Source organism: Cibotium barometz, chromosome 66 (genome assembly GCF_041138505.1).
Source record: "Cibotium barometz isolate CiBa-2024 chromosome 66, ASM4113850v1, whole genome shotgun sequence".
Taxonomy (NCBI): Eukaryota; Viridiplantae; Streptophyta; class Polypodiopsida; order Cyatheales; family Cibotiaceae; genus Cibotium; species Cibotium barometz.
In genome coordinates this window covers 2298154-2312119 of record NC_141111.1, presented here as the reverse complement: position 1 = coordinate 2312119, position 13966 = coordinate 2298154, and the positions used below count along the sequence as shown (strand labels likewise).

The 13966-nt window shown below is 39.6% G+C and overlaps 1 protein-coding gene across 4 annotated transcripts in view; it reads right to left on the bottom strand.

The window, feature by feature from the left end:
• LOC147602671 (calmodulin-binding transcription activator 2-like) overlaps positions 1-4505 on the bottom strand; it is a 175226-nt gene extending 170721 nt beyond the window's left edge. For 3 of the 4 annotated variants that reach the window (XM_086797727.1, XM_086797728.1, XM_086797730.1), the window contains exon 1: positions 4050-4505. In XM_086797727.1, the coding sequence (XP_086653853.1) occupies positions 4050-4083 (34 nt within the window). In that variant the 5' untranslated portion in view covers positions 4084-4505. The remainder of the gene's footprint in view (positions 1-4049) is intronic. The other variant, XM_086797729.1, reaches the window with a different exon arrangement.
• Positions 4506-13966: the final 9461 nt, after the last annotated feature.

The following is a 13966-nucleotide window of genomic DNA, read 5'->3' as shown; positions in this document are numbered from 1 at the left end:
TGGACTGGAAATCATGGACCCTAATATGCACTGTGCAGTGCATAGCTTTATTGTTGAGGTTGGGGAAACTTGGGGTTAGGGGATTCCTCTAGGTAATCAACCTTAAAATACTCTTCTAATCGATCAACTTATGCAGTCCCCCTTTCAGCAGTGTTTGGATGCCTAGCACTAGAAGGACATACACATCAAATCCCCAAGTCCCCCTTTCAGCACTGTTTGGATGCCTAGCACTAGAAGGACATACACATCAAATCCCCAAGGCCCCCATTCCTTGCAGCTGTAGACACTCCCCAGAAAAGAGAGGTGGTATGGAAAGCATATAACCTGCTACACAGGAAGTCTTTTCTTGACATGGGCTATTCCCTTGGAGCCGCTAGATACATGCAGTTGTCTGGAATGTGAGATAGGACCAACCTCTACTATTGATCCTTGGAAGGTTTTTGTTGAGATTTCGTGGTGCTCATGCTAGATTTAAAAATGTGGAGGAGAGAGACCTCAAAATGCAAGAAGAGATCTTGCTTATTAAGTTGCTTAGACATACAACTTGGCCTTTACACCATACAAATGCCTTCTAGCTTTGCCTTTAAAATTTAAATAGGTGAGCTAGTGGACCATAAGTCCATTCACACACACACCCTTCTCCTACCCTTTTACATGACCTTAGTCTTTTAATACACCCCCTCAATACCAACTATGAAAAATTTGGAATAGGTGGTATTGGACATAGGTTGCCTTTATAACATTAGGCGTACAAGGTTAGGAATATAGGTGTTGTTACATTGAGATTTAAAACAAGTGCTTAGTGGAGTTAGAGGCTGATGCAAAGTTAGCCTCTGACTCTTTGTTAAAACATTTAGAAGTGATATGTCCCGTTTGTTTACACTTGTTACATTTCATCTTGTTGGGATACTTGATCCAACAATTATTTGCCAAATAACCTACCTTTTTGCAATGGACACACCTTACTTTGATCACTTGATGTAACAAAGCTTGTTCGATATTCAATGAAGTGGTTGCACAGCTCCTTCCTTTGGCCTCTTTTCTTCATCAAGACAAGATTGAATGACTCCTTCAAGGGTGGGATTAGGTATGTTCTTTAGGGTGGTGACTAAGGTGGGATACACCTTCTTGACTGCTTTTAACAAAATTGCCACTGCATCATCTTCATCCATTCTCTTTTTACTAATGCAAGTTGAGCCATAAGACCCTTCAAATGAGAGATAAAGGCTCCAATGCTCTCTCCCTCTTTGAGCTCCAGCTGAAAAATTCAATTTTAAGTGAGATCTTGGAATTCTTACCACGAGCTCCATAGAGCTTATCAAGCTCATCCCATTTCTCCTTTGCAGTCGGAAGCTGGTCCACATGATGAATAAGAGCCTCATCAAGATGGAGCATGATGATGGCTTGTGCCCTCTCATCATCTTCAATATCTTCAACCTTAGTTCGCTAAATAACCTTAGTGCCGGAAATGAATGGCCAAAAACATTTGGACATCATCTTATACTTGACAAGAACTTCAAGTGTGAAAGCCCTCTCCTGAGAACTTCTTAATTTGGGTGTTTTCCTTTGACATGGGTATGATGGGCTGATATATGAAGAAAAAAACCAAAAAATTTGTGATGTTTTGGCTTAAGTAGAAAGAGAATGGCTTATAAGAGTGCAACAACCCTTAATCAAGCCAAGGATGTTGCATAGAAAGTGATTAAGTTGATGAAGCTTATGGTTTACCAGTTAGGGTGTGTGACCGGCCACAAATTCTGATGGAGATGGGCTTCATTAGTATCAAAGAAACACTTTCTTTGGTGATTAAGATCACCATTAGTGTTTAGCAACACTTAAGAGCACCTTTTTTTAGTGTCAAATGACACTTTCATTGGTGATTAGCTTGTTGATGTCGAGGCTTATAAACCAATCAATGGTGAATGCCCCATCACTTCAAAACACTCACCAAAAGCTTAGAAAGGCTTGAGAAGAAAATGTATTGATGACTAATGCTGATTAAGAAGAAGATTAGTGTTAAACAACACTATTTTGAAGCTTACAAATGGCTTCAATGGCATACACACCGGGATTTGTTTGATCCACTTCTTCTTGGCTTGAAGAAGTTCTGCTCCTCAACCTCAAAAAGAATGCCTTTGAAGATTAATGCATAGAGATAGTGTTTAATAACACTTTAGTGCTTTAAAAAACACTAATTTTGAAGCTTTTATAAAAGCTACCATGGAAAGCAGAGACCCAAGCCTGGTCTTTTGGCTCTAGCACTCGCGTCGGTGAATCATTAGTGCTCAGAATTGAGTAGAAGGACCTTCAGACCATGGGCTTCAAAAGCCCTAAGGTCTTAGGGCTTGTGATTCCACGCATAGGCGTAGTGGAGGTACGGAATCGACGACAGCCGAAAACTTGTAGCAATTTGAACTAGTCGGAATGGCGTGGCTCTAAGAAGCGAACCCCACTAATTAGTGGTACGAATCAAACCGCCATGATGTCCTTGACACTTCCTAGGATCGCCACGATTCGGCCTCCACAGGATGCTAGAGCTCCTCCACTAGCAGGGGGTTTAGCTCCACAAAAAGTGATAGAAGGTGACCTAGTCTACACCACACAATATGAGACCTAATCTACCCAAGCTCTAGATACCATGTTGAGATTTCGTGGTGCTCATGCTAGATTCAAAAATGTGGAGGAGAGAGACCCCAAAATACAAGAAGAGATCTTGCTTATTAAGTTGCTTAGACATACAACTTGGCCTTTACACCATACAAATGCCTTCTAGCTTTGCCTTTAAATAGGTGAGCTAGTGGACCATAAGTCCATTCACACAAGGGCTACCCGAGTAAAACTGACTTAAAATACCCCAAGGCTTTGGAAGTGTACGGAAGACGATTATCCACAACATTGGACCTCTCTCACACACTATTTACCTTCTGTATCAAAGGGATGGATGCATCTGTTGATTGGTGCTATGGTACATCATGTCAAGAGTCTTGGACTATAGACAAGCACTAGTACATTGACCCTCTCCAAAAATAGTGGTCAACCAGCTTGAAGACCTTGGATCTATGGTGGTTTCTCACAAAAGATTTACAGTATAACCTGGAGATTGGAGATGAATAGATGCAGATAGACCTTTGCAAAATATACCATTGTTTGATTACACAGTCAAAAAGGGTACGGGTACAGTTAAGAGCCACCAACCTGCCTTCTGTCTAGGAGAAATCAATAAATAGAGAGCACATTTCTAACAATACACAAAGGTTACTTTTTAAGGGGGATTTACTCATCTGCGTGTGTATATCATGTGGGTGCACGAAATGACAAAGGGAAAGAGGGTTTTAATGCACAAACCCTTATGTAGATGGTAAATAAGGGTTTTTTTATTTGAGGGTTTCCATGTTAAAAAGAATATAGAAATTCCAAAGTTGTCCAGTAAGTAAGGGTATTTCTCAAGGGTTCATGCGTGAAGGTAGCATCCCATAAATGCACTAAGTTAACCCCCCAAGGTTATTTATAGAGAAAGTTAAGGAGCTCATAGAGGAGATGGCAGGTCACGTGAATTTCTGAATAGCTAGCAAGCATTTTTTATAAGATTGTCACAATGACCATCCTGATACTTGTACCTCACATTCCACACCCTTGACTCAAATTGGAAGATCATTGTTAGGCTTAGAGCATGGCCTTATTGTTTCATGTGTGATATCTTCTGGATTGGCACCTTGTTTGCTATGTAAAGCAAGAATGTAAGGTAGTTTTAACATGACAGAGCTTGGGAGGGAAGCGTGCATGAGAACTTTATTGCTCTTCCTTCTACCTCTCTTACCATATCTCTTGGCGTAATCAGCTACCTGATTGGTAGTATGGCCTGTGAAGGAGTGACTCTCACCTTCATTGTGGATCGCTCCAATTCTTGTACTGTCTACATGCTTGCGGACTACTATACCAAAGTCAACCTAACAGTTCCTATCAAGAAGCTGGTTGGAATGGAAACAATGAGCATGTGAAATAAAGGGCCGCGAAACTAAAATCCAGGAGCAAACGAGATACAAACTTACCAGGCTGGCTGGAGAGCAGTGCGTACTGGCTCATGTCGTCTTCTGGTCCGGACTGCCGGAGGGAGCGATTAAGCGTATGAGGAGGAGGAAGAAGAGATGATTTGTCGGTGGTGTTGATAAAACTAAAGTAAATTCCGCCCACATTCAAAAGGGTGGGTGGGGGTTTTGTTTTCCTCCGCACCAATGGGCCCGCGGCCCCTCCCTGCCTCCTCCCTCCCTTAACGGAAATGCGACACGAAAAATATCGTCAGCCGGCCAAGGCCAACACGACACGAGTTACTGAATCTACGAGTAACTTCAGTCCTACTCACAGAAGAGCAAGCCCCCCATCATCATCATCCTATTGTGATCATCAGCAAATGATACTGATGCGAAGATGATGCCGGCCACAAAGCCCCCACCCTTTACTTTCAAGATCCAGCTGCCAGCAGCGTAAAACAGCAAACCTGCCGGTAAAATTCAAAGCCACCGTCCACGCGGGGTTTACACTTTACATCCGTCCACTGCCCACCACCACCTCATGGATGGAATTTCTTGCCATTCGCAACATGTGTGTGAACAGCCTGACAAACAAGTAAAAAAAGCACATGACCATTCCTCAGCTCTATTTGCCAACGGCACCACCAATGGGGATCGACGGCTCTATTTGCCAACGGGCACGACCAATGGGGATCGACGGTGGGAGAAGTTAGACCAGTCTGCGCCGTTGATCGAGGTGGCGGTTGAGTAATCTGAAGCCTAGGCAGCTGATTTGAAGTCTCCCCAACTGGCCCTCTGGCACCCTAGATTCTCGTCAACTGGCCGCCGCCATTAATGAAGGAATGTTGCAGGGTTTTTGGCTTTTTTTCACTCGAAAATTGGGCACCTGCATTATCCTGAGATTACCTGTCGAAAAATCAGCTACGCCCCTTACCCCTTAACGCAGAGTTTGGGCTCTCCACCCTTCGCCAACCCCAACTGAGGCAATTGGTCGAATGCACCTACAACACTCCTGGCTAATGTCCGTCGTCTGCTTAACGTAGAGTTCAAGCCCTCCAATCACAAGCCCCCCCCAGCTGAGGCGACTGCTCGAGTGTGCCTGCGTCAAGATAGCGTGCTCGATTACTTTCGATCGCCAACCAGGTAGGGTTGTATATAAAAAGCTAAGGTCATTATCGTAATGCGATTGCAGGGCTTTCTCTCTCTCTCTCTCAACCACATGATGATTAGAATAATGAGATTGGATATGTATGTGCGCCATACGCATATACATGATGATTAGAATAATGCGATTGGATATGTATGTGTGCCATACGCATGTACATGATATCAAAATGGAATGTGTGTGTGGAAGAGAGGAAGATATAAGCAAACACTCTTTGTACACGTGTCTAAACGAGAGAGAGAGAGAGAGAGAGAGGTAGGGAGGGAATTAGAGTGTATGTGTCTTTTGTATGTATGAATGCTTAACATGTAAGTGGTATGCAAAAACCGCCTCTAATATGTGTGTATGTCTCTTCCATGTAGTTGGAGATTTTCAAAAAGTATCTTTGTCAACCAAGACTACTCTTGTGGCACTATGCAAACACATGTTAGTCTCATTTGTGTTATTTGTAAGAGATCTTTAAAATTTTGAAAAGAAAGTGGAAACTAATTTTATACTACGTGATTGAGAATATGACTTTATGTTGTTTTTAAAATAGTAGAATAAAGTGTGAGTCACTTCGTAACGAATCTCTATATTATGTTGAGTTCGAGAGAGATAATGGGCATGTTATTCGCCAGTGTCGTGCCTCACAAGATTGTCCCAAAAGACATATCATTTATAGTAAAAGATTAGATATGATGTGTCACCTAAAAAGGGATCATATGCTTCATGTTGAGATTCCAAAGCGTCCCATGGGTAGACCAAGACAACAAAAGAGACCCCCTAGGCTTCTACCCACACGATCCTCTCATCAATGTGAAGCCCGATGCCCGATTTACAAACATTGATCTAAAGATTAAAAATGCAAAGAAAAAATTCCACAAAGAGGTAATCAAAAAAGCACACTCTCTTTGGGAGTCAAAGGGTGACAAAGAAAAGAGTTCCTACGAGGAGTGGGAAGAAGCTTATGTAAAGAAAGAATGGAGGAGTGGGAGAAGGGAATGCCTACTCGCATTGCCGGCATGTAGAGAAGGATTGCACAAGGCTATAATTTCGCGATAAGTATAGTTATTTAGTCTTGAGCAATGGTAAATTACACACAAAGTGTTTGTTTAGATACTAATATTCATAAGGTTTTATAGAGAAGAAATAAGCTAAATCAAGAAGAGGCTGATATCCATGAGATGGGGGATGATGATGAGGTCGATATCCATGAGTTGGGAGATATCGATGTTCATGATGGCGATAAGGTTGATGTTCAAGATGATGATAAGGTTGGTTTGAATGAGGTGGGAGATGCCGATGTCCATGACATGAGAGATGATGTTGTCACTACCCCAGTAAGCCTTTGTTCAAGAAACATTATTGCATAAAATTTCTTTTTTTTTTAATTCGTAATTGTTATTTCTTTTGGTTTAGGGTTTGAGACCCTCTGAAAATATGTGCATGTGCCTTTTGCTCCACAAAAGGGAGCGAGAACCAAAAAATCTCCAATAGGCAATGAGAAGGGTGGTAGAGAGTGTCAACAGGTGATTTTTTCTTTACGCATTATTTTTCTCTTTGTAAGCACATGCAAAGTGTATACCATAGTAAGCAAGGTAGATTAGTAGGTATCTATTACTTCCAAACATACTATATTTTATTTTTCATATGCATTTTTAATTGATGCAATCCCTTGTGCGGTAAAATGTAGCCAATATTTGACTCCAAAATAAGAAAACATCTACACACATTATCATTGCGTCTCTTGAAGACAGTAGCGAAAATAGAGATATGAACGTTGTTATCAATAATAGAAGATTTTATTGCCAAAGTCCAGCCCCGAACTCCATGTCAGCTTACATGGATAGGTAATTGTTATCATTGTATGCTTCTCACAGTATCTTACTTGTATGATATCCGTTCTTTGGCTAAGTTCATTTGTAAAATGTAATAGGTTAAGACATGGTATGATTTACCATTTGAGATCCTTGAGATCAAGACTACATGTGGACTGTGACTTTAAACTTGTGGATGGAGGTGGTGTGGATGTGGAGGCTAGCACACAAACTCTTTGAATCTTTTTGCCTTGTAAGTTTTTTTTGTTGCATCTCTTTTTCAAAAACATTTTTGTGTGTGTCCTAATATTAAAGAAGTTTCATATGGGTAGATGGAGTACACATTGCCAAATAATGTGCTAGATCATGTGTGGTTCGTGGACAGCTTATGGTTGTCCTTTATGTCCCTTCAAGTTGATGATGTGTCACTTCAAAATTTCTTTGGGACACTAGATCTTGAGAGCTATACGTTCACCTTTTTCCCGATCCTTGATAGGTAAGCCCACTTGTGAATTGTAAAACTAGAATGTTGCTAACTTCATTTGTAGAGTGAAATCAATTGTGATAAGCGTAATGATACAGATCTCACTGGACCATGGACCCATTCAACGTGTCGATGGGCTGCCTAGAGAGCAAAGTGCAATCTTGTTTTTTGATTCCTTGTCTAGGCACTGTTTAACAGACTACTTGCCAGGTGTAAATCTACTTTTAGCATTTTATTATATATGTTGTGTAAAGAAGTAATCCGACAAGCTTGTTAAGATGGAGGTTATGTTATTATTGCAGGGTGCTTGCAATTTTAGCACGCCACAGTTCTCATCCTGTGGTACAGAGTGAGCTTTTGGATCCAGATACGTTATGTCAGGTCGCGACAGTAGAGGTATGTTTACCATTAAACAATTAGCTATTATAGAAAACAAAACTACTTTTATGCTTATGTGGTTTATAATTTATGTACAAGATTCCTCAATAACCTAATGGGTACGATTACGGGTATTATATTATGGCTACCATGTGGTTTTTGATCAAGGGTGGATTACAACATTCCAAGCCTAGAAATTGGGTATAAGCTTGCATCTCTATGTTCTTTAGTTTCATGGTTAGTTTATCTCTCTATGTTCTTTAGTTTTATGGTTAATTTATCATTTCATTTACCTTGTTGATATGTCGTATTCAGCTTTCAAAAGCTTGGTTTTCATATGCGGATGTAGAGAGGTGGAAGGGGGGCCTCCGATCCTGGATCCAAACTTGTATGTTGGAGACGGCCATGCGGCAGTAGATGAGACAGTCATATGTTGCTAGATGATGTGGGTGCTTGTATGAGATGGTCATATGTTGCTAGATGATGTGGGTGCTTGTATGAGATGGTCATATGTTGCTAGATGATTTTACATCTTTTGTATAAGTCATGGCTCGTATAATCTTGTCAAAAGCAAGTTATGGTTGCAGTTTTGGGTTTTATATTCTTCCATAGGTGTTTCGAGAAGATAGTCATTGAGATTTGATATCTTTTGTATGACATTCTACATCTTCTATATGAGAGCAAAGTGCAATCTTGTTTTTTGATTCCTTGTCTATGCACTGTTTGACAGACTACTTGCCATGTGTTTACAGGTGTAAATCTACTTTTAGCATTTTATTATATATGTTGTGTAAAGAAGTAATCCCACAAGCTTGTTAAGATGGAAGTTATGTTATTATTACAGGGTGCTCTTCCTGCTTTGGGTGCAGGATAGTGGGTCCTTAGAAGATCCCCCTATCTCTCTTCTCGTGGACCCCTGAGTTCTCTCTGATGAGTTCTCTCGATAGGCCACAAATCCTCCTTGTGTCATGTCTAGGGAGAACTTCCCAATCTTTTGTTGCATCTCCATCCGCTTATTAAGTTGTTGCTAGAACCGATAGGAAGGCTTTTGGGGGTAAGGGCAAACTCAAAGCTTAACCCCAGGTGGCACCCTCAAGTCCTGATTGAGATTGATTTAAGTAAGGAACTCCCTTCGTCTCTAAATATAAATGTAGGATCAAACATAATCTTAGAACAACCTCTAGTTTTCAAGAATGTGCTTAACACTTGCTTTCATTGTGGCTTAAAGGAACACTTCACTAGGAACTACCCCATTAAGTTTTCACCCCACCACCTCCAGGGCCCGCTGTTCAGGAACCGACCACAAAAGAGGATAGTCAAGGCTTTCAATAGGTAGGTAGAAGGGGAACGATATTAAATCGTAATCAGACCCCCAAGAATCTCCCTAGAAGAATCAACCATAATAGATTCTCCCCTCTTCTAGTAGATTTAACAGACCCCTCCCAAGTCAGCAAAACAAGGATTCAACAAGGATTCATTAAGTGAAGACGAGGATGAAGAAGTCCCGGCCGGAAGTGATGGACTGTAACAAACCGAAATGGTAAGGTTTCGATCACTCTTCCTGTTAGTCTAGTGTAGGAATACATAACATAAGCCTATGCATAAATCTATTGCATAAGGGCTTATGCATAGGCTATTGCATAAGGCCTATGCATAGCCTATTGCATAAACCTATTGCATAAGGCTTATGCATAGCCTATTGCATAAAGCTTATGCATAAGCCTATTGCATAAGGCTTATGCATAAGTTTATACAATAGGCTATGCAACAGGTTTATGCATAAGGCTTATACATAAGCCTATGTAATAGGCTATGCATAAGCCTATTGCATAAGGCTTATGCAATAGGTTTATGCATAGGCTTATGCATAAGCCTTATGCAATAGGCTTATGCATAAGGCTTATGCAATAAGTTTATGCATAGGCTTATGCATAGCCTATTACATAGGCTTATGTATAAGCCTTATGCATAAACCTGTTGCATAGCCTATTGTATAAAGGCTTGCATAGGCCTATTGCATAAGATAAGCCTATTGTATCTTATGCAATAGGTTTACGCATAGGCTTATGCATAAGCCTTATGCAATAGGCTTGTGCATAGCCTATTACATAGGCTTATGTATAAGCCTTATGCATAAACCTGTTGCATAGCCTATTGTATAAAGGCTTGCATAGGCCTATTGCATAAGGCTTATGTATAAGCCTATTGTATCTTATGCAATAGGCTTATGCAATAGGCCTATGCATAAGCCTTATGTATAGTTTATTGACCTAACCCTAATCCTTGGCACCCTACTAGTCCCTAGTACATCTTCTATATGAGATTCGACATTCTCTCATAACATGTCACGACAGTAGAGGTATGTTTACCATTAAACAATTAGCTATTATAGAAAACAAAACTACTTTTATGCTTATGTGGTTTATAATTTATGTACAAGATTCCTCAATAACCTAATGGGTACGATTGCGGGTATTATATTATGGCTACCATGTGGTTTTTTTATCAAGGGTGGATTACAACATTCCAAGCCTAGAAATTGGGTATGAGCTTGCATCTCTATGTTCTTTAGTTTCATGGTTAGTTTATCTCTCCATGTTCTTTAGTTTTATGGTTAATTTATCATTTCATTTACCTTGTTGATATGTCGTATTCAGCTTTCAAAAGCTTGGTTTTCATATGCGGATGTAGAGAGGTAGAAGGGGGGCCTCCGATCCTGATCCAAACTTGTATGTTGGAGACGGCCATGCGGCAGTAGATGAGACAGCCATATGTTGCTAAATGTTGTGGGTGCTTGTATGAGATGGTCATATGTTGCTAGATGATGTGGGTGCTTGTATGAGATGGTCATATGTTGCTAGATGAGTTTACATCTTTTGTACGAGTCATGGCTCGTGTAATCTTGTCAAAAGCAAGTCATGGTTACAGTTTTGGGTTTTATATTCTTCCATAGGTGTTTCGGGAAGACAGTCATTGAGATTTGATATCTTTTGTATGACATTCTACATCTTCTATATGAGATTCGACATCTTTTGTGTGAGATTTTACATCTTTTGTATGAGTCATGGCTTGTGTAATCTTGTCAAAAGCAAGTTATGGTTGTAGTTTTGGGTTTTATATTCTTCCATAAGTGTTTCGGGGAGACGATCATCATTGAGATTCGACATCTTTTGTATGACATTTTACATCTTCTATATGAGATTTGACATCTTTTGTATGAGATTTTGCGTCCTTTATATGAGTCATGGCTCGTGTAATCTTGCCAAAAGCAAGTTATGGTTGTAGTTTTGGGTTTTATATTCTTCCATAAGTGTTTCGGGGAGACGATCATTGAGATTCAACATCTTTTGTATGACATTCTACATCTTTTATATGAGATTCGACATCTTTTGTATGAGATTTTGCATCTTTTGTATGAGTCATGGCTCATGTAATCTTGTTAAAAGTAAGTTATGGTTGCAGTTTTGGGTTTTATATTCTTCCATAAGTGTTTCGGGGAGACGATCATTGAGATTCCACATCTTTTGTATGACATTCTACATTTTCTATATGAGATTCGACATCTTTTGTGTGACATTTAAGTACTCTCACAATACCAACAAGGAATCTCACGGTACTCTTATGCCAACAACAAGTGATCACAATATGTTTGTATTAAAGTGGATGCTCATTATGTTTACTGACCGCACTATTAACTCTATTGCTAATTATGTTTATTGACCAAGGACTCTCACAATACCAAGGAATCTCACAATACCAAGTACTCTCACAATACCAAGGAATCTCACGGTACTCTTATGCCAACAACAAGTGATCACAATATGTTTGTATTAAAGTGGATGCTCATTATGTTTACTGACTGCACTATTAACTCTATTGTTAATTATGTTTATTGACCTAAACTATAATGTTGTATAAAGTTATCTTGGGCTATGAAAGTAATCTCGGGTTCCCGAGATTACTTTCACAGCCCAAGATTACTTTTACAACAGAGACCTGAGTGCACTGTTGGAAAAATAATCTCAACTATTAACTCTATTGCTAATTATGTTTATTGACCTAAACTACAATGTTGTATAAAGTAATCTCGGGCTGTGAAAGTAATCTCGAGTTCCCAAGATTACCTTCACAGCCCGATATTACTTTTACAACAGAGACCTGAGTGCAGTGTTATAAAAGTAGTCTCGACTATTAACTCTATTGCTAATTATGTATATTGGCCTAAACTATAGAGACCTGAGTGCAGTGTTGTAAAAGTAATCTCTACTATTAACTCTATTGCTGATTATGTTTATTGTCCTAAACTGTAATGTTGCATAAAGTAATCTCGGGCTGTGAAAGTTATCTCGGGAACCCGAGATTGCTTTCACAGCTCGAGATTACTTTTACAACAGAGACCTAAACTGCATGTGGATTACTGTTGTTGTGCTCAAGATTTATATATTTACCCTTTGTTATTAGATTACTTTTCACAATAGAGACACACATGCAGTTCAAGTCTCTGCTCTGAAAGTAATCTCAGGCTATAAAAGTAAGACAAAGGGTTCCCAAGATTACTTTCACAACAGAGACCTGAGTACCCGAGATTACTTTCAAAGCTTGAGATTACTTTCACAACAGAGACCTGAGTACCCATCGAGATTACTTTCACAGCAACCCGAGATTACTTTCACAAGAGAGACTTGAGAACCCGAGATTACTTTAATAGCTCGAGATTACTTTTACAACAGAGACCTGAGTGCAGTGTTGTAAAAGTAATCTCGAGAATTAACTCTATTGCTGATTATGTTTATTGGCCTAAACTACAGAGACCCGAGTGCAGTGTTGTAAAAGTAATCTCGACTATTAACTCTATTGCTAATTATGTTTATTGGCCTAAACTGTAATGTTGCATAAAGTAATCTCAAGCTGTGAAAGTTATCTCGGGAACCCGAGATTACTTTCACAACCCGAGATTACTTTTACAACAGAGACCTAAACTGCATGTGGATTACTGTTGTTGTGCTCAAGATTTATATGTTTACCCTTTGTTATTAGATTACTTTTCACAATAGAGACACACATGCAGTTCAGGTCTCTGCTGTGAAAGTAATCTCAGGCTATAAAACAGAGACCTGAGTACTCGAGATTACTTTCACAATAGAGACCTGAGTACTTGAGATTACTTTCACAACCCAAGATTACTTTCACAGCCTGAGATTACTTTCACAACAGAGACTTGAGTACCCGAGATTACTTTCACAAGAGAGACTTGAGAACCCGAGATTACTTTAATAGCCCAAGATTACTTTCACAGGCCAAGATTACTTTCACAACAGAAACCTGAGAACCCGATATTACTTTAATAGCTCGAGATTACTTTCACAATAGAGACCCACATGCAAGTGAGTTGCATGTGGGTCTCTGTTGTGATTGTAATCTCGGACTGTGAAAGTAATCTCGGGTTCCGTCCCTACTTTCACCTTTCTTCTTACAGCTGAGTCAAAAAGCAAATATGTTGACATGTTTTTCATGCATTAAAGTTAACTGCATAAATAAGACATTTAAAACACCAAAAACTTTAATTGTTGGAAAGTTTCAAGGGAGTTAACATAGCAATAACTTAGTTGGCATGTGTTGTGTATACATGAGCAAGATCCTTACTTGAGATGCAAAAATGTTATGAATTTCATTTGCATCTGGAAGAATCAAAGAGAATGACCGCTCTTCATCTTGTAAGTTACCATACTTGCAAGAAGTGACTTTATAGTAAAAACTATTAGCATCATTGCAAACTTTAACCTCATTGCCAATGAGACTCGCTTGTACTTCAATAGATCCATGTCTCTTGCTCAAAGGTAGCAAGGCATGACAAGTATGACATGAGATAGTAATTTCTAGATCCACTAGCAACATTTTGGTGCAACAATGTGGACACCAAATTTGAGGCCTTCTCTCAGAACATACACGATGTTGACCACGTTGATGCTTCTTTTTAAGAATGCCACTTTGATGTGTTGGCTTATTGGGTTTGCAAGTGGAACCTTGTGCACCCATCTCTATTGGTGATACGAGATTTGGTTGTGCTTCCCCATGTCCAAGTCAAGTCGTCTTGGTTACATTTTCTTGGATT